At 37.9% G+C, this 26881-nt stretch overlaps 1 protein-coding gene across 1 annotated transcript; it reads right to left on the reverse strand.

The window, feature by feature from the left end:
- On the reverse strand, positions 1–26864 carry LOC124286964 (putative sodium-coupled neutral amino acid transporter 7). The gene is given in 11 exon segments (XM_046723424.1): positions 1–642; positions 645–725; positions 1675–1874; positions 2909–3168; positions 4213–4270; positions 5961–5986; positions 5988–6054; positions 10048–10189; positions 12909–13107; positions 15780–15901; positions 26603–26864. Coding segments are annotated over 11 exon segments (1389 nt in total). The 5' UTR covers positions 26715–26864; the 3' UTR covers positions 1–520.
- Between the last annotated feature and the right edge of the window lie 17 nt (positions 26865–26881).

Below are 26881 nucleotides of genomic sequence, written 5' to 3' on the forward strand. Positions count from 1 at the left end.
GGGTTGCTGAAGACCTATTCTACCCCGGATCTTCTTCTTCACGGGTCCGATGTTTACAGACCTCTGCCAAATAGATGGACTATTGCTGAGTGTGGTGTAAAACTAAACTCAATCACCCATATCTATTGCTTGGCTTGTCTGTAGATATAGCTGTGTTACTGCATGCATCTACGTCCAATTTTTGTCCTTAGCACTCAACACAAACTGGCAAGGCAGAATTTCTGACTTGTTTACATGGCCATACTGGTGATTCTACAAGCATTCGTAGGAGATCCATTTCATACTTTGGAATAACTACCATTAATGGCAACATGATGGGTCGAAGTTTTCTCTTTGAGAAGGTCAACACCTGATGACTTCTGAAGGTCAACGCTTGATGACCTCTGAAGGTCAAAGCTTGATGACCTCTGAAGGGCAACACGTGAACTTTGATTTGTCAGGCTTTATACCACCAGGGGCAAGGTCCTTCATTAGGGCCTGAGTAAAGGTCAAACCAAAGATAAATGCTGACCTCAGAAGGTCAACATGTGAACTTTGATTTGTCAGGCTTTATGCCACCAGGGGCAAGGTCCTTCATTAGGGCCTGAGTAAAGGTCAAACCAAAGATAAATGCTCCCAAGGTGATGAAAAAGCAGGAAAAGTATAGGAAAACTTGTACTTCCGCTGTTCTTCAACTGATGTAGACTCTGCTAGTCGACTATGTGATGTCTTCAACAGGCACATTCCTGAAAACAGACATGATAATTTTAATCCATGTAAAGGAATTTGAATTACCAGCAATATTCTCAAAGTTAAATTCAGAAATGATTCACACAAAATGCACCTGATCCTACTCTGACCATAATTACAGTTTTTGCTGAAATACCAGGTTTTCTGACAATAACAATGAGGTTCTTTGAGAGTCATTTTAGAAGTTGTGAAGATGAAGGAAAACCAAGTTCTATGGATAGTCAACATTTTTACTGCAATGAGTGTGACATGTCAGTGTAGGTACTTACACCGTTATCAAGCAAGTTGTCATCACTTGATTGATAACGGTGTTAAAAGCTACACGAAAACTGTCGTTGCAATAAACAAGTTGACTGTCCATAGAACTTGGTTTTCCTTCAATAACAATGAGATTTGACGCATCTTTCAAGCAGAACATTTATAAATTTTACAGGCGAAGAAAGTCTGACCATGCCATTCTCAAAAGTCAGCTCTGAAACATGGATACACTGGGAACACTTATTCCTTATATCACCACGATACTGTTTTCAAGTTGCTGCAATTATTTAAGGTATTCTTAACATCTTTCGCAAAATAAAATAAACAAGCCATAATTTATGGATAACTTCTTCACGATACTGTGATAGAAATATTTTGGACAGATCCTTACAAGCACTTCTCTGGACATTCCCTGGGACATCAGGAAATGTCTCCTTAAGCATCCTGTTTATATGGGCCATAACATGATTAGCTGCCCTACCTGGGTATATACTGATTATGTGTACTCTGAGCATCTGTATAGCCACTCTAATGTTGGGTATAAATGATATCATCAACATAGTATGTCATGATGCCCTACCTGGGAATATAAAGATGAAGACTGCTGGCAGAGCTCCGAGCATCTGTATAGCCACTCCGATGTTGGGTATAAATGATATATCAACATAGTATGTCATGATGCCCTACCTGGGAATATAAAGATGAAGACTGCTGCCAGAGCTCCGAGCATCTGTATAACCACTCCAATGTTGGGTATAAGTACAGCGAGCACTACCGTCAACACGAACCAGATAACAGTCGTAATGATGCGTCGCATTCTCTCCCCTTGAGCAAGATCTTCTGGAGGTATTTTTCTGACACAGATCCAGATGGACTCAAATGCTGCCCTGCAAATAAAATACAATCAATCAGTTCCTATTCCGATACAAAACAGTTTGCCACACCATTTTAGTTTTTATATTTTCACTGCTCGATTGTTAATGTTGTGATTTCAGGCCAACATATACATAGCATAGACCATGATACTATGTACATATACACCAATATATCAATGCCTGGCAAGTACAGTGAAATACCACTGTGTCAGTGTTGAAGGGACCGTCATAATACTTTGATTTATACGAGAGCTGACAAAACTGAAAAACAAACTTATCATACATTTACCAATAGACATGAAAATTAATAATATAGAACATATGTGATAAACAAATAACACGAAATTGACATAAATGATCAATATTATTTGTATGATGGATCATTAGAGTGAGACTTAATCGCAACTCATTCCATGTCTGCCAGTGGTGTCCTTCCATGTCTGAACTCAAAGTAGTGGTACCTGTGAAGGTTCGTGTTAGAATTGATCTTCAGTAACCCATGCTTGCCGTAAGAGGCGACTAACGGGATCGGGTGGTCAGGCTCGCTGACTTGGTTGACACATGTCATCGGTTCCCAATTGTGCAGATCGATGCTCATACTGTTGATCACTGGACTGCCTGGTCCAGACTCTATTATTTACAGACCGCCGCCATATAGCTGGAATATTGCTGGGTGCGGCATAAAACTAAACTCACTCACTCACTAAAAGTAGTTGAGATGTCTGGATTGTGTAGCAGGTTAACTGAATTGGGATGAATGATGAGTCAAGGCAAGATTGTCTTCAGTTTAACTACATGTTTGAGACACTACAGCAATATTCTAGCTATATGGCGGCGGTCTGTAAATAATCGAGTCTGGACCAGACAATCCAGTGATTGGGAACCGATGACATGTGTCAGCCAAGTCAGCGAGCCTGGACACCCGATCCCATTAGTCGCCTTTTACGACAAGTGGGTTGATATAAAGAAATGCTATGCCTAAATGGCTAGTTGACTGTCATCAGCTGAATGTTTCATATCAGGCTACGATAAGTGATGATGCAAACCTTCCACAAAACAGTAGAATCGGATATGTTGTGTAGGTCTTAATGGCTATGAACACCACCGCAACAATCACGGGTATATCAGGCTTGAAGGACAGCAATATGTCGCTGGTGACGCTCTGACCAAACTGGAGGTATCCTAGTGCCGCTGTCACTGTATAGCTGATCACGCAGAGTAACATCGCCACGGAGATGGTCTTTGCGAACTCCTTCACATTTCTCTTCTCCATACAGGAGTAAATAGGTATAATACTGACATGGCACTGTGAAGAGTAAGAAATTTCAATTACATATCCAGTGTTGGAAACACATAATAAACGTCAAGAATCTTTGACTAATGGGGAAAGTTACATATCTGAGGACTCTAAAACCCTCCAAGGCCCACTTGCACAAAACAGTCTTAGTGCTACAATTATTGTGAATTCAAAAGAGTGATGTTAGGCTTTGTCTACAATCACCATCCACCTGCACAAAGTGATTGTAGGCTAAGATCATTGCAAGTTACAATTGAGAGTTAAATTAGTTACAATTTGCCTGGACCAAACTACAGTTGTCAGAATTGTCTGTGAATAATTTTGAAAAAATGAAGTTCACATCAGGGTCTGTTTCACAAAAATAATGTAATTGCTTGTATATTTTGTTAAAACTGTATGATTTGCATAACACTTTAACAATATGGAGAATGCATCACAGATTTAATGTAAGAAACATTAATTACCAATTGCAGCAGACTGAGTTTGGTTTTACGCCGCTTTTAGCAATATTTCAGCAACATCACAGCGGGGGGCACCAGAAATGGGCTTCACACATTGTACTCATGTGGGGATTCGAACCCGGGTCTTCGGCGTGACGAGCCAACGCTTTGACCACAAGGCTACCCCACAGCCCCCAACTGCAGCAGAGAACCACGTACCTATTGAGAGGATTACCATGAGTACCATTCCTATGGAAGAAGTATGAAACAACGTACCTTCTGGAGTTTAGAAAAATCTCACCCAAATTGATACGCATTAAACAATGTGCCACTGACAACCATTGCCAGATTATACATATACATGCTATAGGGAAATATTATTACTGGGTTACTTTTTATATTTTTCATAAATATCATGTCACTAAATCTAGAACCAAATTAAGGAATGTATTATTCATATTTCAATATTTTCATGGAAGGGTAGGTATTTCCCTGGTTGTAACATCAAACTCACAGTTCCGAAGTTACGACAGGAAGATGAGTCCCTAGAATGTGACATCTAAGGGGAGATAACTTTTCCTGTACTAATCAACTGTTCTGAGGTTTGACTTACCTGATATGCAAAACATATAGTTGGTACAACAAGGAAGACGTCCATCCAGGAATCAGGTCTGTAAAAAAGGACCACATACAATTTCTTTAATACAACTGTTCGATTACAAGTAATCGATTGAATGTTTTAACAGATGTCACTGTAATATGCAGCTACATCAATGCAGTTTAAACAAGCATTGTCACTAAGGTGACATAATCCCCCGCCGCAAATGATCAAATCAAACTTATAAAGTAATGAAAGTTTAAGTTAAATGTCAACAAAAACATGACCAGTCAACCTCTCTTGATATCATGCTCTTTAGGTGTTCAAACACACACATATTTTCAAGACTGACTTTGACCATGACATGAATGTCATAGTGTATGAAATATGCAAAAATAGTACTAAAGAAATTGCTTTTTGAAAAACATTTAAGGGAAGTCTTTGAAGAAAATCCAGTGAACCGTTCTTGAAATATCTTGCTGACAATTCAGATCAACATGCTGAAATCTTCAAAGTGTTTCTGTGACCTTGAAAATTAAGTGAAGGTCACCAAAATTGACTTGGCCCTGCGCCTTCCCTGGATGACGCTTGGTGTCAAATATGAAGAAACTCGAGCGAATGGTTCTTGAGGTATCTCATTGACAAGCATAAGCTGTAGGTTAATATGCTGAAATCTTCAAAATGTATCTGTGACCTTGAAAATTAAGTGAAGGTCACCAAACTTGACTGGGCCCTGCGCCTTTCCTAGATAAAGCTTGGTTTTAAATATGAAGACAATCCAGGGAACGGTTCTTGAGATAGCTTAACATGCAGGTAAAACGTTACAGTCCCCTTGTGACCTTGAAATGAAGGTCAAGGTCACCGAACCTGACTTGAACCTTTCTTATACTGTGATGAACCTAGGTACCAAATATGAAAAGAATCTAGTGAACGGTTCTTAAGATATTCCAATTCGTACGTATGTTACGGACAGACGGACTGAGCCTATTACTATATCCCCTGCTTCACGCTAAATGTGTGGCGGGGGATAATAAGTGAATCTGCGTCAGACAAATAAGGCACTGAATATGAGCAGGAACACACTCCCTCAGGGATGAATTTGACCACTAAATTCTCCTTGATAACAAACTATGACCAGCAACATGGTGCTCAAAGGGTTTCGGACATGTGAACACAACTCTACACTATATTACATGATGCCCTGTGTTAAACAAAATAGACATCCCTTACACAGGACTTTATCATAAAATGGATTGTTTGAACTGACAATGTCTATTTTTAGCCAGTGGTCTATGCATTTAAAAGGATTCAAGAGTTATCTCCCTTTTGCATTTCATATGTTGTTACTTCCAGTGTCTATTCAAGATGCAACTTTCACCTTGCACCTTGCATAGAAAATGGGAGGTTCTCCAAACACTGAAAAAATACAAGAACTGATATATTATGACCAGTGGGTAATATCCCTGTGTACAGTAACTAATAATTATGCAGTCAATTTTCCCACAATGCCCTCTTCCCATTTACATCAGTGTATGAAATATGCCAAAAAAGCCAGCCAGACATCAGGGCTGGTAACTTCAAAATGTTACCAGCCCAAAATGGATTTAACCAGACCAAAAAGTGAATTTAATCAGATGTATGGGACATGTAAAAATTTTACCTTGCCATCGGACTGGCTAGCTGTAAATTTAGACCGTCCGTCAGAAATCTAGACTGCTCTGACGTGCCTTATTTCATACACTGCTTACATATAAAATACTTACGTTGTCTTCACGCTCTCAGGGGGGATCATGAGGGAGAAAGTACTTCACGGTTACCATGACAACAACATAAACAATCCCAACTACGCCAACAAAACTGAAACAGATAAATAGAAGATGTAATAGTTTTCAACCAGCATTAGTCTATAGTATAGTAGGATAATAGATGTTATTACCGGTAATTATAGTCTATAGTGACAGTAACACTGCAATCCAATAAATATCATCATGATCTGGGAATCTGGGACCCAAACATGGATAAAATGAACAATAATCCTCAGGCTGTTGAGTAACTTGTGCACAAAACCTATTCATACAGTACCAATATGAAACTGGTTCAAAAAACACATGAACTTTGTATTGACTTTGTTTGGACAAAAACAAGCAGTTTCCAATCCAAGGCTATGTCTGAATTTGTATCATGATTTAAATATATTCATGAACAAGAATGGCATTCAGAACTGTCCGAACCGCCTCCGTGGTGTAGTGGTTAGAGCGTCCGCCCAGAGAGTGGAAGGTCGCGGGTTCGATCCCCGACCGCGTCATACCAAAAGACGTTAAACTATGGTACTTGTTGGTCCCTGCCTGGCGCTCGGCATTAATGGGTACAACAAGGACTGGTCGGCTCGGGGTCAGTCACAATGTGCCTGAGTGGGGTATTCATGCTTCACTGCAGCATGGTATCTCAGTGGGCTAGCACTATAAAACCAGCCTAAGTCTGGGCTAGTACAAGCAGCCGCACATACACATACACACGCATGCACGTCGTCATATGAGCGAAATATTCTCAAGCACGACGATAAACCCAATTTCACCTCACCTCAGAACTGTCCAAAAATTTAACTTTTGAGTTGAACTATAAATATTAACAATGACATAATATACTGCACTCTCCCGTGACGGCTGCAGTTCTCTTACACTCGATAATAATTGGGAAGATATAATATTCCTCTGTAACAAGGATATATTGAGAACAAATACCATTTTCTGTAAATTTGTAAGTTATAATAATCTAAGGCATAAAAATGTATGTAGAAGATAGTATGTACATCTAACATTGTCTGAGTTTAACCTATTGTTGTCATCACGCCATGCTGAAACCATGAACAAACTTAAAACCTTTTGCTGTTTACATTCCCTGCCATGAATGTAAGAAGCAGAGTAATATCATCTGTGGTCCAGAGTCCCGATCCACAAAGTGTTTGTAGCTACGACATTCATAAGCCTATGGTAAACAATAGAGTTACGACAGGTAGAAACATTACAAACCCTTTGTGGATAGGGATCCTGTATATTTAAAGGTACAATGGGTCAATGGCCATAAGTATGTAATTAATAATAACAAATATTGATATGGTAATGACAGTGAGCGAGTTTAGTTTAATCCCACTTTGAACCATATTTCAGATATCTCGCATTAATGACATGATAGTGGGACCTGAAGTGATCCTAGACACTACCATTTTCATGAAACTCACAAATATGGTGCGACAACCACACAAACAAAACTTGGGTGAACTGGGTTTCGAACCAGTGATCATGGATTTCTAGCACACTTTCTGGCACACTTTAAAAAACAATGGGTACAATGTATGAAGCCCATTTCTGGTGTCCCCCGCCGTGATGTTGCCGGAATATTGCTAAAAGCGGCGTAAAACCAAACTCAGTCAGTTAAAAAACAAAGGTACACAATTCATATAAAGTATACATTCATTTGGGAAATGATTTCAAATGAGGCAATTCAAGGAGAATAGTATTGCAATAGTTGGTCGCAATAGGCTATCGTTATCACAATAGTTGTTTCCTCCACAATGGTCACCACTACAATCCAGTGTAACAAATGACTAGTACCTCATTTCTTGTGTCCCCCACCTCGCTAAATGAGGCGTTAAACTAAACTCACTCACAATCATATCTTAAGAACCACATAATTGTATTTTCAGCAAAATTCCTACAACAAAAGTGTTTGAAACCAAAGTAAGAAGCAAAGACAAGAGGACCTGGCAATCAAAATGGTTGTAAATCAAAGATGTTATTTGGATGGGTGGGAATTTGGAGAAAACTGTAATTCGTTTAATTTTATTTGGTGAAAATTGTTAGTGGGTGATTATAAATTCAATTGTTGATCTGGGAGTGTGCTGGCCTGAACACATTCACAATTACTAGTAACTGCAGTGTACAAGGTATCTTCCCATAAGTCTCAGACCTCCCAAAAGACAGACCGCTTGAAACAACACATTTTATGGTTGGTTGCATAAGGCTTAATTAAGCTGTACCCTTGATAATAATGGTATGTGCCCAGATAAAAAAAGATAACATTAGGTATTAACTATAGTTTTATCAATTCATGTAATGAATTATGTTTTTTTACATTAAGACATATTGCATCAACATATATGTACATCAACATATACTTGCCAGATCGTATTTACTTGTGAATATTATCAAAAACAATAATTTATATACATGTACCTATCAAACATATGAGACCAAGCCGTAAGTCCCAAAACATCAAAGTCAATTTAGCTCTACAAAACTTTTAATCGTAGTATATTTGTTATTTTTAATAATGGCTAAGACTCAGCATAATCGCCAGCAGCTGAAGGGATGGTGTAAATCCATCTACAGTCCGTTTGAGTCAGAAACGGACCGATAAATTGCAAATTTTATCATTGTACAAAATTGCCACATAAATATAAATAGTACACATGAAAGGGACAGCCAGGTGTGCGAGAAAGGATGGAGACGGCACAGCACAGGCTAATGAATCAATAACTTGGTGGGCACTTGTGCAATGATGCTTCTCTAACACCTGGCTGTCCCTTTCTCTGCACTCCTCCCTCATAACAAATAGTGAACTGTGTCAAAATTTTAATGATAGTTTCTTAAAGAACTTTTTTGGTGGAGTCCGGAAAATTTTCAATTATATGAAAGCTGTTGGGTATTAGTAAATGATAAACATGTGTACTATTTATATTTATGTGGCAATTTTGTACAATGAACAAATTTGCAATTTATCGGTCCGTTTCTGACTCAAACGGACTGTAGGGTCCATGCAGGTAGCAAAAGTACTGTACACATGTATGTCCCATGGACCTAGTATGGTGATCTACCTTCATTTGTTGGTGATCTGATTTTATTTTGTACTGCCTATACTGATTTAATTTTATGATAGCGTACTAGTGTTAAATATATATCTGTGATGCTCTAGTATTTTTACTGTCCTTCAATGACAGCTTTTTATGCTCTAAATTTATTGATTTTAATATTGATATAAATTAACTTGTTCTCGTCACGATATGGCTGAAATATCGCCGATGTGACGCTAAATATTAACTCACTCATTCACTATGAGACCAAGCACCATATTATTTTACATCACATGTTTGTCAGTGCACAGACAAGAAATACTCTAGAAGTACCTGGGACGCACGTTTCTATACTCTGCTCTTCTTAGGCCAGCTCATTAATTAAATAGGGGTGGACAGCATGGCTCAGCTAATTATTGTACTCATTGAGTCTGTCTTATGGGAGGTCTGTCTTATGGGAGGTCTGTCTTTTGGGAGGTCTGTCACTTTGGAGTGAACCGTGTACAACCTAATTAACACAGCAATTAATTAGGCTATATGAGCCTGCTGGTGTCACCACCTACCTACCTGATATTGATATGTACTACTCTGCCTCAAAATGTCATACAAATTTATTATCAAAATATTCTGAATTTAGCTAAGACACATTTCATCCCACAAAAATTGTTAAGAAATTGTTAGCTCTGTTTTTGCATGTTTATTTCTGTGATTTTGGAAAACAATGAAAAATGCCGGCCATCTTGAAAATGTCTGCCAAAATTACATTTAGCTGTACATGTGGGATGTCCATCACATGATTTCATGTAGTATGAACATCAGGCGATTTGAAAATCAGAATAGAAAATTGTCCCTCGATTTGGTAGTCAAACATATAAATCAACGGTGTGGCTCATGGACTATTACCCTAATCTGCCAACTATGATCTGCTTTCTGTTCGGTAGATTGGTAACATACACCTATGAGTGTATGACTACAACAAACACAAAAAAACTGCAGCATACCTGGCATATTTGAGAAAGTCGATCCTCCGGGGGAAACAGAGGGGAAGGATGAATAGGAATGACGTAACAACAACACAGAAAATTCTGTTCATGTAGATTGGCTGCTCTTCACAGTATAGTTCCTTGGCAACGAAAAGGAAAACTGAAAGAGAAGAGAGTGATCTCCCCTTAGCACACATACCTTTGGTCTGTTTCCTTTAATGAACTATTCAACATGAACAGTGTGCATCATGCTTTTTTACATCTGATACATGGAGATTTCTACAAGTGCTTTTGCTCATTAGATAATTTATTAAACAACTCGTAAGATATTGGTATCCTTCCTACAGGCATGTCTGCAGTAATAGATACAGATAATAAAACTGCATCATTTCAGCAATGAATCAACATATTTTTTGTCTGTTTCATGATCACAGTGGTGCAATAATACATAACACAATGTCCATTTGTGACGTTATCCTGCCTACTGCTTACAACTCATAACTAGTGCGACCCTCCACATAAATGTTTCCGTCATACCTGTAGACTATCTAGTTCGTGAATTTTTAATAGAAACTAGATAACACCTAACATTGATAAAAAACTCCAAAAAGATAACATTCGACATACATGTGAGTTTGACCGCAGCACGCATTAAACTTATCAATAAATTACATTCAGGTAAGTAGTCTTATCTAATCTGATCTGAGGTCATCAACATAGAGTGACCAATCACAGACCTGGAATTCAATTTCAATGTTAAATACTGGTTATCTCACATCGGTTTCTCACCCACAGGTTTGTAAGAAAACTACATCTGAAGAATGTGAATCAAATGTATCAACCAACATTTCGTCCAACAAGTCAATTTTAATCAGAGAGAAACCTTCTCCTACACACACATTGATCAACCTTGTGATGACCAGAGTTACCTCTTTTTAATTTACATTTTTCATCAGGGCTCGAAAAATTAAAAACTCTGCACTCCCCCTGTAGGGCAAGTAATATGAACTTTCCACTCGTCCTTCTAAAATTGTACTTTCCCTATAGATCATGCATCACAATGAATATAAATTTAATTTATTTTATTTCAAAATGTTTGCTTGGAAAAAAACTACAATAAACATTACTTACTTTGCCTTCTGTACAAAATCTTTGACCAAATTGAATTCATTCACCATTTAAGACAGCTGAACTTCAAGGAAAAAGAAAATGTTACCTCTGGGTCAGAAAAGGTACTCGTGCTCTACTGGACAGGGGCAGTAGGTCCTCTAGGGCGAAAGCATATTATATTTTTCACTTGCCAATGAGAAACACATTTTACTCGTCAATCACTGAGCAGAGTCTACTGAGTGGAATTTTTTTTCAGCCCTGCTCATGTTCCAGGTGAACTTTTATGATCACGGAATCACTCCATCCCCCAGCACATACACATGAACTCCACCTCCCCCTCTCCTACTGCCCTCATATTTTTATTCATTACCTACGAGGGCGAAAAATATAGGGGTTAATATTTTCCATACAATGCCCTTGGGCAAAATATTACTTTGTCATGGTGACAATGCTATGACGTCACTTTTCTTCTATGACGTTCTGTTCTACATGCCGCGACCGCGGGTAGCCAGCCTATGTTTGAAAGTAGATTTGGGTTTATTTTGCTCAATTTGACGACTTCGGTAATAAATAGAACATTATATTCATGCCCATATCACACTAGGGCCTAAATATCAGTATATCCCTTGCTCTCGCTTGGGAAATACCAACATTTAGGCACTCGTGTTCATAAACATAGTATGACATGGGCACTCATATAATATCCTCTATATCTTGACACAGGTAGAGTGAAGAGTAGAGATTTATCTCCTTCATATATACAGTCTTCCAACTGGCAGCCTTTCATAAACAGAAAGTTATCTTCCTTGTACATTCAAAGGCAGCATCCTTGTGGTTATCTGATAAACTTGGTATCCAAATCTGATAAATATGCAAATTAGGTCAATACACGAACTTATTGACACTTTCACAAAACTCCATACACGCCATGCAAATCCTAAAACGTTAATACTTCATTAATGATGTTGTTGCGAGTTTAAAGGTGGTTTCCAATGCATGGACGAACATGATGCATGAATGACCTTCACCTTGTTGCACCGCTAAGTATTCTTACACGAATGCTCGATTCTCTTCATATAAATTCATGAACGATTTGCATCTTTTTTTTAAAGTAATTTTAAGAATGACATATAATAAAGAGATTATTTACCTTATCTGTTTGGAAACACACTCGGTTAATAATCTCTATGTAAACATTTATACCCAATTCACTAAAGTACTGTCAGGAATAGACAGTTGTTACTCTGTATCCCTAAAATTTACACAATTGCAAATAGCATATGATGAAATATCCCACATAAACCTAACTCGGTGTTCAGTGGGATGAGTAATAGCATCAATGACATCCCCCCTTTCAAATAATTTTTAAACCACGTTTTTAAACGTTTCCATGTACAACATTATCGACAACCAACCAAATATTTGTTGCTGTGTATGCTCGTTTCTTAGATAATGCAATCAAATGTACAATGTATTTAAAACAACAGTATGACATATCCCATCAAGAAAACGGCACATTGCAGAATGGACCTGTCCTAAGATATGATTCTGTATTCAGATTTTGGCTCAGGTACTATTCTGTATACAGGGCCTTGATTTTGGAAGCTCTCTTAGCGCCAAGATAGGCGTAAATTAACATTAACTTAAGACTATCTTAGCACTAAGAGGGCTTAGAAAACCTTGGCCAAGAAATGTACCTGGGCTACATTGCTCTGCTGAAGACGATGACCCCATCAGCTATACTGAGAGTTACCGCCCCTTGCACTTACATTCCTCCCACTGGTCTCCTATGATGATGAGGAAAGTGATGCAAGTCCCGAAACAGTACACCAGCAGCGTAAAGGCGGACGCTAGTTGTGCTTTCCTTCCACATGCTGACAGCATGACGTCCTGGTATGTGGCGCTGTGATTCAGGTCCGAGATGTATGCCAGGACAAAGATGGCCATCACAACAAATGCCATCATTATCTGAAATGAACAGTGAGTGAGTAAGTGTGAGTGAGTGAGTGAGTAAATGTGAGTGGGCGAGTGAGTAAATGTGAGTGGGTGAGTGAGTGAGGTTTCATGCTTCCCCATGTCTCCCCAATTATCGTCATTTGAATATGAAAATTTAGCAACCTTTCTATAAACTATTGTATAATAATATTAAATAATAATAATTATTGATTTGTATAACGCCTTCCTTCCAACTTGTGCTCCTCAGTGGCGCTTAAAAGTTTCTGATCAGTATACCAACTTTGGATTAAAAATTGAAGTTGTAGGCATCATTGAAGAGGAAAGTTTTCAAAAGGCTACAAATGATGAGTAGGTCTCTGCACTCTTGATCTGTTCTGGCAGGTGATTCCACAAAGTGGAGCCTTCACAGAGAATGCTCTGTCACCCATTTTGCTGTTTGTGTGTGTATAGTGTCCAAAGTGAAACCCTTAGATGCAAATCTATTCTAAATAAATCACAAGCAGGTTGCACCCATGTCCCATTGATGCACAAACTTGTTTGATCAATAACATCTCAGATCAGGTTGAGTCACGATTTTAATTACTCCATGAAGTACATCTGTAAAACATAAACGTAACATGTGCGTACCTAAGTACCTCCAGGTTGATGTCAAGCCCAAGAAGCATGACAAATTACACGTATCACAGCACTTACATATATGCTGGAGTAAAGGTTAGAGGTAGTGAGTGTATTTAAAGATCACTGTTGTGTGGAAAACTAACATAACATATGAAATTGGGATTACACTTTTTTAGTAAAGTACATATTCTTGTACTGTTTGGGTTGAGTCCCATCCAGGATTTGAGCCCACACCCAGAGTCAGGCACCTCATCGCCAGCACACAAAGTCAGCTGCCTAACCCGCTCAGCCACCACAACTTCCACAAAAATGGAAGTCAGACAACTGGTAGTCTAGACTGCGGACTTTGTCTACCCTTCTGATAAGTGTAAACATCTGAATTTTGTTTACATGCACTTTTCAAAAATTTCTTGTAGTGCAGTATTGCATGTAAACATATCTATGTCAATCTCTGAAGGTATATCTTAAATATCAACAAAGGGTATTATATTTGGGATTACACTTTCTCAGTCAAGTACAGATTCTAGTACATTTGACCACTTTCTAAATGTCAGTGTGTATTCATAGCTTTCGGCTGTGGGAGACGTGGAAATTTACACTTATCAGAGGGGTAGACTAAGTCTGTGGTCTACACTACCTGTTGTCCGACTTCCATTTTTGTGGAAGTCGCGGTGGCTGAATGGGTTAGATGGCTGACTTTGTGCGCTGACGATAAGGTGTCTGACTCTGAGGGTGGGGGTTCGAATCACGGATGGGACTCAACCTGATAAAAACACTAGAATCTGTACTTTACTGAGAAAGTGTAATCCCAAATATAACACGTGCTACATTTGACTACTTTCTAAATGGCATTGTGTATTCATCAACAAAGGGTTCTAAAATTGTATATAGTTAGAAGTTTACTGACCAGAGCACAGTTTCTTCCTTATTCAGCTTTTTAAATTTAGGCTGACCTTGTCTTTGTGCAGCGTTTGGAATACTTGCCTGCCTGATCGCCCAGGACGGGTTATTTTAAACACGGACTGCCCAATTCTCAAATTCACCTGTCGACGGTTGGGGTTAAAATTTGGACATGCATATGTTGTGGGAAGGTAAGTTTTGGTCAGGGCTGGCAAGTTTTACATCTAACCATCCCTGTGGTCTGGCTGACATTTTTGGGAGTTTCATACCCTGCTTTGCAAGGCTCCATTATTCACTGTCCAATACTTACTGTCTGGATAATGATGGCAATGAGGACACCTCTGCTCCCCAATACTTACTGTCTGGATAATGATGGCATTGATACCCCCAGCTCCCCAATACTTACTGTCTGGATAATGATGGCAATGAGGACGCCCCAGCTCCCCAATACTTACTGTCTGGATACTCCCAATACTTACTGTCTGGATAATGATGGCAATGAGGACGCCCCAGCTCCCCCCAGCTCCCAATACTTACTGTCTGGATAATGATGGCAATGAGGACACCCCAGCTCCCCAATACTTACTGTCTGGATAATGATGGCAATGAGGACACCCCAGCTCCCCAATACTTACTGTCTGGATAATGATGGCAATGAGGACGCCCCAGCTCCCCAATACTTACTGTCTGGATAATGATGGCAATGAGGACACCCCAGCTCCCCAATACTTACTGTCTGGATAATGATGGCAATGAGGACACCCCAGCTCCCCAATACTTACTGTCTGGATAATGATGGCAATGAGGACACCCCAGCTCCCCAATACTTACTGTCTGGATAATGATGGCAATGAGGACACCCAGCTCCCCAATACTTACTGTCTGGATAATGATGGCAATGAGGACACCCCAGCTCCCCAATACTTACTGTCTGGATAATGATGGCAATGAGGACGTAGCTCCCAATACTTACTGTCTGGATAATGATGGCAATGAGGGACCCCAGCTCCCCAATACTTACTGTCTGGATAATGATGGCAATGAGGACGCCCCAGCTCCCCAATACTTACTGTCTGGATAATGATGGCAATGAGGATGCCCAGCTCCCCAATACTTACTGTCTGGATAATGATGGCAATGAGGATGCCCAGCTCCCCAATACTTACTGTCTGGATAATGATGGCAATGAGGACGCCCCCGGCCTGGTCATACGCCTGAGGGAAGTTGAGCAGTCCCGCCCCCAAGGCTGCATTGACCACCAGGAACGCAGAGGAAAACCAGGACGACCCTGAGAAGAAACCAAAATAGAGTAAACATTTCTTTAGCATACATCTAACATTTCCAGTTCCTTGCCAACTAAGACAAAATTTTTACATACTTACTATTCATAACTGAAATCTAGAATGCTTCATTTAGACAATATACACGTCAGATATTGTCAAAATTTCCATGCTTGATGTTTATTGAATGACAGTATATGTAATATTCTACTGCAGTCGGTAATTATGTTAATAAAAAGTATGTGGATTTTAAAGAACTTTTCTCTGAAGCTATTGCAACGGATATGAATTATTCATACAATATATATCTGGTTGGTTGATCAGTAATGAAAACAATGGTTTGGAATATCAAAGGGTTACAGCATCAATGTGGTTCAGTCCTTTACAATATCACACGCTTCACTGGTTCAGTGAGATACTTGTTACAGGGAAAACTTGACATGTGCTGTGGAGTAGAGTGAACCCTCATCATTCTGGACACCAGTCTTCCCAATGAAATCATCAGGATTAATTAATTTTGGATAAAGGAATCAAGGTATGTAGGTGTCGCTTTGTGTTTTGGGGAAGTAATGCCACACTAAGCAATATTCTAGACGATCTAGTATTCGAGATTGTGAGCAACGATCCTTCACGGTATTATAATAATTGGACACTCATATAGTGCTTAACTCCACACCACAGGGACATGTTCTAAGCATGGTACAACCTGACGGACATTTTTCCCCCAGATAACCCAAGCTGCCTGTGAGGTGCTAGAAGGTTAATAGTCTTATGACTTATACCACCGGGTACCCATTTTCTGCAATGATCAAAGGCAATGGTATGACATGCATTCATCCACGGAACCAAAGTGACAACATCATCGATATTTCTTCCTTTTTTACGACATTCCCAACATATCTAAAAATTGGGAATTCCAGATTAACAGGTGTCCAGACTAGTGCTGTTCCACTGTAACTCCTTGTTTCTCACCTCTCACTTCCAGCTTAATTTGCTGGGGGCCTATTCTAACCCAAAGTCCCTTTACTAGCATTCCCAGCAATTCATGCCTAGAATTTAGTGGAAAGTGGGTATTCCAGATTACTGGGTGTCCTGACTAATGAGGTTCACTGTTATAAAAGGGAGGTTCTGTTTTCTGAAGCATCGCTGCCAATCAGTGAGGGAGATTGTGACTGAAGTGAACGAGTGAGTGAGTATAATGTGCTAGTGTAGGAAAGAGTGAGTAAGTTTAGTTTTACGCCACACTCAGCAATATTCCAGCTATATGGCGGCAGTCTGTAAATAATCGAGTCTGGACCAGACAATCCAGTGATCAACAGTGTAGGAAAGAAGAAAACCAAACTCTTGGCCTGAATTAATCACTTATATTAAACTAATTAATTTTTCTTGCTTAGACCTGCAACTTCTTCAATTAACAAATGAAAAGAAATCATAATGTTTATGAATAATAATGTTAACTTGAAATGCTTGTAATTATCAACTGCATGTATCATCATACTGCATGTATTATCATACTGCACGTAACCATTAACTGAATATATGTTGTCATACCAACAATCGCTGATTTATATCAAACTGAAACACAAGCCAAACAAATGGACAGCTTACTGGACTATAAACATCACATTAAGGACAGACCATCATTGCAATAACCTGTGCATATATAATAAATGACTCATAAATCGCTCTTGCATAGTGAGTGAGTGAGGGAGTGAGCATAGTTTTATGCCGCTTTTAGCAATATTCCAGCAATATTACGGCAGGGACACCAGAAATGGGCTTCACACATTGTACCCATGTGGGGAATCAAACACGGTCTTCAGCGTGACGAGCAATAGCTTTAACGACTAGGCTACCCCACCGCCCCTCAAAATATATCTCTATTGCATAGGTATGGTGCTGACAGGCCCAGAAACATAATCTGGGTGAATCAGATTCAAACCCCAGGTTATTGGTTACTGGCATGCCAAAGGGAGGTAACCCTGCACAGCAAATCAGGGAGCTTTAGTTGTTACTAAGAGTTCACTTGTGCACCAACATACTGACTGAATGTACTGATAGTGAATGAATGATAAATACTGAACATGAAAGGATGAACATTAGAACATATCGTGATCAAGTCATTTCCATAAAAAAAAAGGATTTACCTGATATATATCATTATCAGAGACCGGGGTGGTAGGGTAGTCTAGTGGTTAAAACATTCACTTGTCATGCCAGAGACCTGGGTTCAATTCCCCACATGGGTATAATGTGTTAAGCCCATTTCTGGTGTCCCCCGCTGTAATGTTGCTAAAAGCAGCGTAAATCCACCCTCACTCACTCATCAGAGAACGTATTATCAGCATAGTATATACAAATATTAAAAAATTTGTCAAAAGCAGCTGCACGTCAGTTACAATTCATATTCAGGCATGGATGAGTATGGATAATTGGGGTTGGCTAAACATGCTAAAAAGTTCCTCAATTGGAAAAATAGTCAATGGGAAGAATTATTAATGACTATTGACATGAAAGTTTGTGTCATAGACAGGGTTTTACATGACGCGATTCCTGCGTATTTGACGCAACAGTTTGGTAAAAGACTCTCAAAATATTATCATACGAGTGAAGCTTCACACAAGTTTTATGAGTGACCCTCAGAATTCAGTTCAATAAAATCTATTTGATAAGCAAACAATGATAGTTTTAAGGCCGAGAGACGCGTATATGGGGCAAATTAATCAGCTCCTCACAGCAAGTGACGTGTTTATGGGGCAGGTAGTTGGCAGTTTCTCACAGTGAGAGCCACATATATCCATCAACAGAAAGCACCTCTTATTCAGCGAGAGACGCACATGTGTGTTGTACTTTTAAAAATCGCACTGTACCTATTATATCAACCAATTTAGTACCACTGAGCAAATATCAGTTTTTTCTTACGAGAGATGCTACCTTTAGTGTCAATCAGAAGAAGTATTTAAATTGTTTTGATAACAATGCTAATCATTATCATAGGCTTGTACAGCGTTTGGCCAATGAACACATGTCGGCAAGAAAGGGGATTATGATGTTTTTACAGAGGTAAGTGTCTGGTACTCTTCATTGGGAATGGATACTAAAATACTTCGTGTGCACATTGATTGAATTAGATGTAATGGTTTAGAGGTCACTGAAGATTATATTTTCTTCAACTTCCTAATAAATAGGAAACAATATACGAAATTTCAAGGACATACAAAAAATACAAACACAATAGAATAGTTTGAATTTACTTTTTAGGTATTATTACGTTGTCATGTTTCATATACTGAAACATAATGTATAAACACAAGTAATTATACATCCAAGCTCGAATAGAGTAGACATAATTTAACTTACTAACTTAAAGCTTGCTGAATTGTAACTAGTTATTTTCCATAATCTAAAGTTGATTATGTTACCTAATGGAATATAAAGTGATAAGTCACGCCTTTGCATCGAATATATATAAATGTCAATGTTATTACAACAATGAAATCTTTTACTACGTTTGTTATAAAACACAGTAAGTTGGTAATTCAAAAAATTCTCACACATGGACAGAAGTAATATCATAAGTTATTACATCTAAACCATACAAAGGTATTTCAAGCATTTTTGTTCAAGCTGTTGAAAGTTTCATGTTGATTTGAATTGTCAGTTTTCTATGCAATTTACATGAGCATTGTGTAAAACGTTTGTATTTGATCTCTGTAATTATCAAATCCGGTGTAATTATCACGTGTATCAATGAACTCAGTCTCTATTGATCCATCGTCAATAAAAGCAGGATAGTATATCAGTTACGGTATCGATACACATGCGTATAATCATTCAATCAGATTACAGTAATGAGATAATTGAACACCTCTTTCAGCCTTGAAATAACAGCCTCCGGTAGAATGCATATGTAGTTACGTCCTTGTTGAAAGGTTTGTCCCGTGACAAGTGTAAAAAAACAGATGCGCTGTTATATCATTGGACAACTTGCTTTATGGAGTCATGCCCCTCTCGGTAATGTTTATGCATGCATGCACATCTGTAATCTCATGAACCTCGTTTGCATTCAGCATAAATATAGGCACCTTCATAAATATTTGGGGTGTGGGTGTGTGTGTGTGTCAACTGCAAGTTTATACACTATAATAATTCAGTATAGTGTCATTTCGTGAATTCTGTAATACATGTACTTTAGTTTGTACATTCGTATCAAGGTGAAGATTATATTTACATGTACAGCAAATCATTATGTTTAATGTACTAGTTGTGTGCATAAAATGTATATGAAAATAAATACTATCTCTACTCAATGGTTGGATTTCACACGCTTTGTTTTACTTATCGAAAAACACTAAAATGAGGACAAATAAACTCACCAAAGTGTCTATCTACTCCTATTTGTCTTATGTGTATATTTCAAACATCGTTACCGGTGTGTGTGTTTAAAATACACAAACTGTTACATGATAGCTTGAGTTGATAAAGCCGAAACCCAGCATATCGACTGGTCAAAGATATAGCCAATAATCAATCTCCATCCAAGCTGTTGAGTAACCAAACGTGCTCTTCAGAAATTTCGCCCATGCCCCATTACCTGTCCTTTCCTCTGTGACAGGTATCTCATGATACGATTGGTCACCGATAACATATGACCAGCCACTATATTGAACAGTTGAGATACCGAACGTTCTATTCGGGAAATTTGATGAGACCCTATCACGTGACTCTTTGTCTTATGTCTATACATTCTTTTATATGTATGTTTGTATGGTCACGTATGTTTTCTGCATTAAATCTAGATGGAACAAAGTGCCAAGCTATGAATGTGCTCTATGTTAGTCACAGACTAGCATAATAGTACTTTCATTAAAATAATTCGTATGCACTCGGCAAAAACGCTATTTTCGTCGAAGATTATAAAGTATGTAAGTAAATCCTCTCTACAGAATGTCATTGTCATAGATGTTTTGTAAAATTAAACCTCACACAATGATATGAGAGAGAGAATTTGTTTATGTGTGTCTAATCTCTTACATACAAAGAACACATGCATATGTTGATAAAATATAAATGTACAAGCCGCCAAAGGTCTATAAGAGAAACTTGCAATAAAATTACATAAAACTTTGCAATACAGATATGTATTCACACCTGCTTTCTTTCAACATATATCTTTACGACACAATTAAACAATCAGGACTTGTTTGTACGACTAGACAGTTTCCTGTCATCCCGAATCGGTGTCCTCCCATTACGCAGACAGCCAGTTCACAGACACCTTAAAACAACAACATTTACGGTTCAGTGAACAGATTATCTACTACCAGTTACCTACATGTTATAATGGAATAGTCCAAATATAAACACATGAACAAACTGAAGCTATATTATTTATTTTGAAAGATGGACGAAAAGACAGTAATTTGAATTTTTATTGCTGCAATATAAAAACAGTTTATTTATTAACAGGTTATTTATTTTCATAAACATTTCGGTTTAACCTTCTAGTCTAACGGGAGTCGGCATCATCATTTTGAAAACATTAGCTTAGCTATTAGAAATTGCGACACTGTTGTATCGTATAAATCAAATATAGATAAATGTGAACCGAAAAATATTATTCATTTGGAATAAAGAAGTTATATGTTTGGCACACAATATTAAGATATATGACGAAAGTGCACTTAGTTACGATTTATTTAGAATAAATATTTAAAATATGTCAATGTGGCCATGGATGTGAGAATGTTTTTCATTACCTTCTTGACTGTCCATTGTATACTACTCAAAGACATAAAGTGTTACAATCTTTAGAAAGTATTGTTGAAATTAGAACACTGATTGGTATTAATCATTATCTAACATGGCAATGCAGGTGTCTCATTTACTGCAAATAAGAATGTTTTCAAATATGTACATATCTATATTTCTCCAACAAAACGTTTTCTCAGTTATCTTCTGTTGTACATATGCTATTATTGGGAGGGGACTCTATCAATAAACACAATCAAACCTCTCAGTGACAAACCTGTTTTTATATTAGATAGTAATTGATAGTAAAATCAATTTTGAGAAGAGAAATCATTTAATCACAACAAAGTTCTATTTACCCACAATCAAATTTGTCAGTAACGAACCTGTTTCAGGCTCACCCTGCTCTACTCACTAGACAGTGGACTGTTCCATTATACCCGTAGGTGTTACCCTAATTAACCTTCTAGTTCAGTGTCTGTCAATTGGGTGTCTGTCCAATGGGTGTCTGTCAAATGGGAGATAACCGGGAAATCAGGTGTGATTAGCACTAATTAGTCTCGGCACAGCGAGTGGGCAATCAGCGAGGGGTTCCAGGGGTTGAGTAGTGAGATGGTTCTCGGGCTTAATGAGTTAAATTAGATATTTCTTTCAATTCATGGTAATAACTGTATGCTACAATGAATAAATAACAAGCACGATTATTTGTTCAGCTAATAATAATAACACTGGATTTTGTTATGACTGAATTGAACATTGAAAAAAATACTATTTATTAACTACCAGTAGCATTTAAATGCAATACAATACAACACAAACCAACAAAGGGTTGCTTTTTGAGATCACTCAAAACTCTTTTTTGTTCAGACTACCAAATATTGAAAATGACTCCCCAAAATAAACACTGTGAGTCACCGTGACGCTCTTTTTTTCAAAGTCTGTGTAAAACCCTATATAGATGATAACTTACTTGAACTATTGTAATGAAATAAGGTTTTAATTTACCAAAACAGTTTTGTGCCAAGGCGGAATACAATTATTGCTTTGTAATCCAAGCACAAGCGTGTCACTGCTCACCAGTGACGTGAAACATATTGATTTCTTTAGCACATTTTTTAATTTCTGCTCAAAGTTACTTTCCAGTTTGTATAAATAATCGATGATATTTTTATAATGTTTATAGAGAATAGTGAGTGAGTATGATATTACCGCTTTTAGCAATATTCCTGCAATATCAAGGCAGGGGACACCAGAAATGGGCTTTACACATTGTGCCCGTGTGGGGAATCGGGTGACCGGACAAAATCCAAACTGACAAAATCCACCCCCAAATTGCCACCCCGGACAAAATCCACCCCAAAATTGCCACCCCGGACAAAATCCACCCCAAAATTGCCACCCCGGACAAAATCCACCTCTTCTTAACCAAAAAATGGACAAAATCCACCCTTCTCAAATTGCTATTGTTAAAAGTTTTAGTGTGTCCTGATCTTTGATCAAGTTGTTTTTCTCAAGCATTGCAAGCATTGTTTTGATAGCATTTACGTTTTCCTAATTGGCTGTTGTTCCTAGATGTTGTTTCAAACATTAAAGGCTTCTCCATTTGTCACATTTTGATCACCGTCTCCGAGGACCTTGAGCCACTGGTTGACTACTTCGACAAGACGTACGTCACAGGCACCTACCGCCAGATTCACCACCCAGGACAGGCGTCACTGCGTTTCCGCCGCATCAAGCCGATGTATCCTCCACAAGTTTGGAACGTCCATGAGATCACTCTTGAGGGTGGTTCTCGAACAAACAATGTGTGCGAAGGTTGGAACCAGCGTTTAAGAAACTGATAGGACAATCCCACCCTACTCCCCCGTGACTCATCGACTGTCTGAGAAAAGACAACGGTCTTGCGTGTACAGCCATCTACAGGTCCGAAAGAGGCCAGCCCCCTAAGAAGAGAACCAGAACAACCACCAAACGTCTCCAAGAACGCCTTGAAGGTCTGTGCAAGACCTACGCAGCGAAGGAAAGACACTCGAGGACTTTCTCCACGGCGTCGGCCGTTGTTTGCGTTGTTGAAATGTGGCAAGATGTTTAGTCATAGATATGTCTGAATGTGTGAAAATATAAGCTGTTGTAATATTTATATATGTATTGATGCATGAATGATCCATAAATGTGAAATGTGAAAATGTGCAATTGTCATATTGATATATGCAAAAATGTGCTTACATATGTATTTTGGTTGTTTTTGTTATCGATTATGAATGACTGATATGAATAAAATTAATTTCTGTGACTAAACATGTCATTAGTTTGTTTTTTCTTAGGGTGGAATTTATTAGGGGTGGATTTGTCCTAGGTTGCAATTTTGGGGTGGATTTTGTCCGGGTGGATTTTGTCCTGGATTCGGGGAATCGAACCCGGGTCTTCGGCGTGACGAGCGGACACTTGAACCACTAGGCTACCCCATCACACCTAAAAGATAATAAAACCAGATACAACAAGCCAATGAAAACCGAATATCATGAATCATTCAGTCTAACAGTGTATACTGTATTAAAGGTTGTGATCACAACTAATTTGAAGAATCATGCAAGAACTATTCTTTTAACCTGCCATATATTAACAAAACAATAACATCATCAACATTTGCTGACTGAAATAAAGTATGTAACTTCAAAAAACAATTCTGTTACAGTCATTTGAAAATATTAATGTGAAACTGTGCACAAAGAAATATGTTGCATCAAATATGGCCAATATAAAGAATTAGAATTATTTGGGATGAAAACAGTCAGATACACGCAAGTACTGAGTGAAAGAGAGAACTTACAAAAAACCTCTCTGTGTTTATTTGAAGATTAAAAATATTTGGGTGTTGAAAGTTTCAAGATGAATAATATAGGCTTTCTAAAAATATGATTTCTTGAAATAAAATTGTAGAACAAGTTAAAAATTTCTAATTTGTATTCTCACTAGTAAGGGTTTGTTTTTTTCTTCACACAAACAATGGTAAAATATATTTCTTTTCATACCTCATTGAAACGTCAGTTTGAACGAGAAGGACAATTTGACACATGCCTTCATTTTGACAGTGTTGTTCACATAGCTCTGCTGTCCTGGTTTTTACAAGCAGCTTTTCAAGACATAGTTGGTAGATGAATTGTTCTCTAAATTCATCATTATCATTGATAACTTTCATCTACTGATAAAATTATGTGATCACAGTTACTTTTGTGTTGGAGAATATTTCTCAGTGCTCAGCCAGTAATGGCTGCTTTATCTAAACTCAGGGTTAAAATCCTTATCAACTGGTTCACCAGGTCAACAATTTTATCAGAATGTCATATTACTCTCTCATAATACAGCTCGCTGTATATCGCTGTGCAGGACATTTGCATATGCCACACTGTAGTGTAAATAGCTCTTGAAGGACATATATATCATCCATTATAAAACATATTTTAAAACATTCCGCAAGGAAGATAATGGGTAAATAATATCGCAATATTTTGAAGTGTCATGATATTCTAACACCAACACCACTTGTGTAAGCATGTTACACATACAAAAATGTTTCAACGCTTATTTCACAAATAGCATAACCATGACAAACGACACAAATCTCACATATTTTAAAAAGAGATACTTATGCTTTTTGATGATTATCCTAGTAGATGCTTCACTTATAGGTGAGGTGTCCTGAACTACACTTATGAATAAGTTCCTTCATATTAATCCAGGAAACAGCTATCTCTAACCAGTGTATGAAATAAGGCCCGTCCGAACGCCTGAGACGGGCTAGATTTTTTTTGGATTTTTTTGGGATTTTCCATATTTCATGTACAGGCAAACATGTATGGATAAGTTTCATAATAATACAATGGTATATGTATACATGTATGAAAATGTACAGACAGTCTGGATTATCTTCCAAGTAATAGATGTAATGTTGACCAATGTTGAAAAAACAATTGATGTTTCTGAGGGACAGTCTAAATTTACAGCTAGCCAGTCCAATGGTCTGGTAAAAAATTAGATGTTCCATACATCTGAGTAAATTCACAATATCTTGGTGTCTGGTCTGGTTAAATCCATTTCGGCTGGTAACATTTTGAAGTTACCAGCCCTGATGTCTGGCTGGGTTTGGGGCTTATTTCATACACTGCTCTAACCCTTCAATGATGATCAATCAGGTTTAAGATTGAACGTATTGTCTCAGTACAAAATATATTAACTACATAAGGTCCATGTTCACTATGTATAGTCTATTACCTGTCCGGTAACAACTACTGAACTAGACAAGTATGTATGCTGTTGAGTCTTTTATGACTAGCATATCTATTCAAACAAGTATAATTTATTATATTGTAATGGGTGTTTATACAGCTATGAAAATATTTATTCCATTACAACTCAGTCTCTCTTTTGTGTGGCATATTTGAAACAAATCAGCTAGAAATCTGAGAAAAGTTCAGCCAAATTGAGCATGGTTTAAAAATGAATGTGAACAAGGTGATTACTTCCCTTACACTGATAGTTATGCTAAATGCGTGATGAAGAAAGATGGGAGATGTATATGGGCGAAGGACTTTGTGCTTTGGTCATATGAAACACAACTGCTGGACTTTCCATTTGGATAATTAAAAAAAATAAAATTTCATAAAGCTTGGAAAATTTACCATGCTTGGAATCAGCTTCTGTTGAAATTAAACATTCATTACTAAGCAATGTACTCAATGTAGATCTAACAAGTAAGATGTAAACATGATAAATTAACCAATACCTTAAATAAATAAAAATTTAGAATATAATATATATTTCTGTATTTAGAGTTAATTGTTTGTCTCTGTCCAAGTGTGACACGAACGAACGGTAGTTTAATTGAAATCCCGTCTACATGATCTACATACACATTCGTATTATCTGTAATGCTTGTTACAACATGAACAAAACTAAACCTTTGATAATTGCAGGTGCATCTTTCCCCTTTCTTCCCGTCAGCAACCCAACTTCTTCCTCGTCTTGGGAAACGACTAGTTCGTCAGCTATATCAGATGCTTGGAGAGACATGGTTAGGCTATTCAAAAACCGAAATATTACGTTCACAATTGTTAAACCTTAATCATAAACATAAAATGTCAAATCCATCATGTTTATGTTTTGCATGGCGTAGAATGTTGCATCCGCCATGATTAAGTCATGTGACTGAAAGTGTAAGCGATAAATATTTTAGTTGA

The sequence above is a fragment of the Haliotis rubra genome, unplaced genomic scaffold (genome assembly GCF_003918875.1).
Source record: "Haliotis rubra isolate DU_JTF1 unplaced genomic scaffold, ASM391887v1 Scf1104, whole genome shotgun sequence".
NCBI lineage: Eukaryota > Metazoa > Mollusca > Gastropoda > Lepetellida > Haliotidae > Haliotis > Haliotis rubra.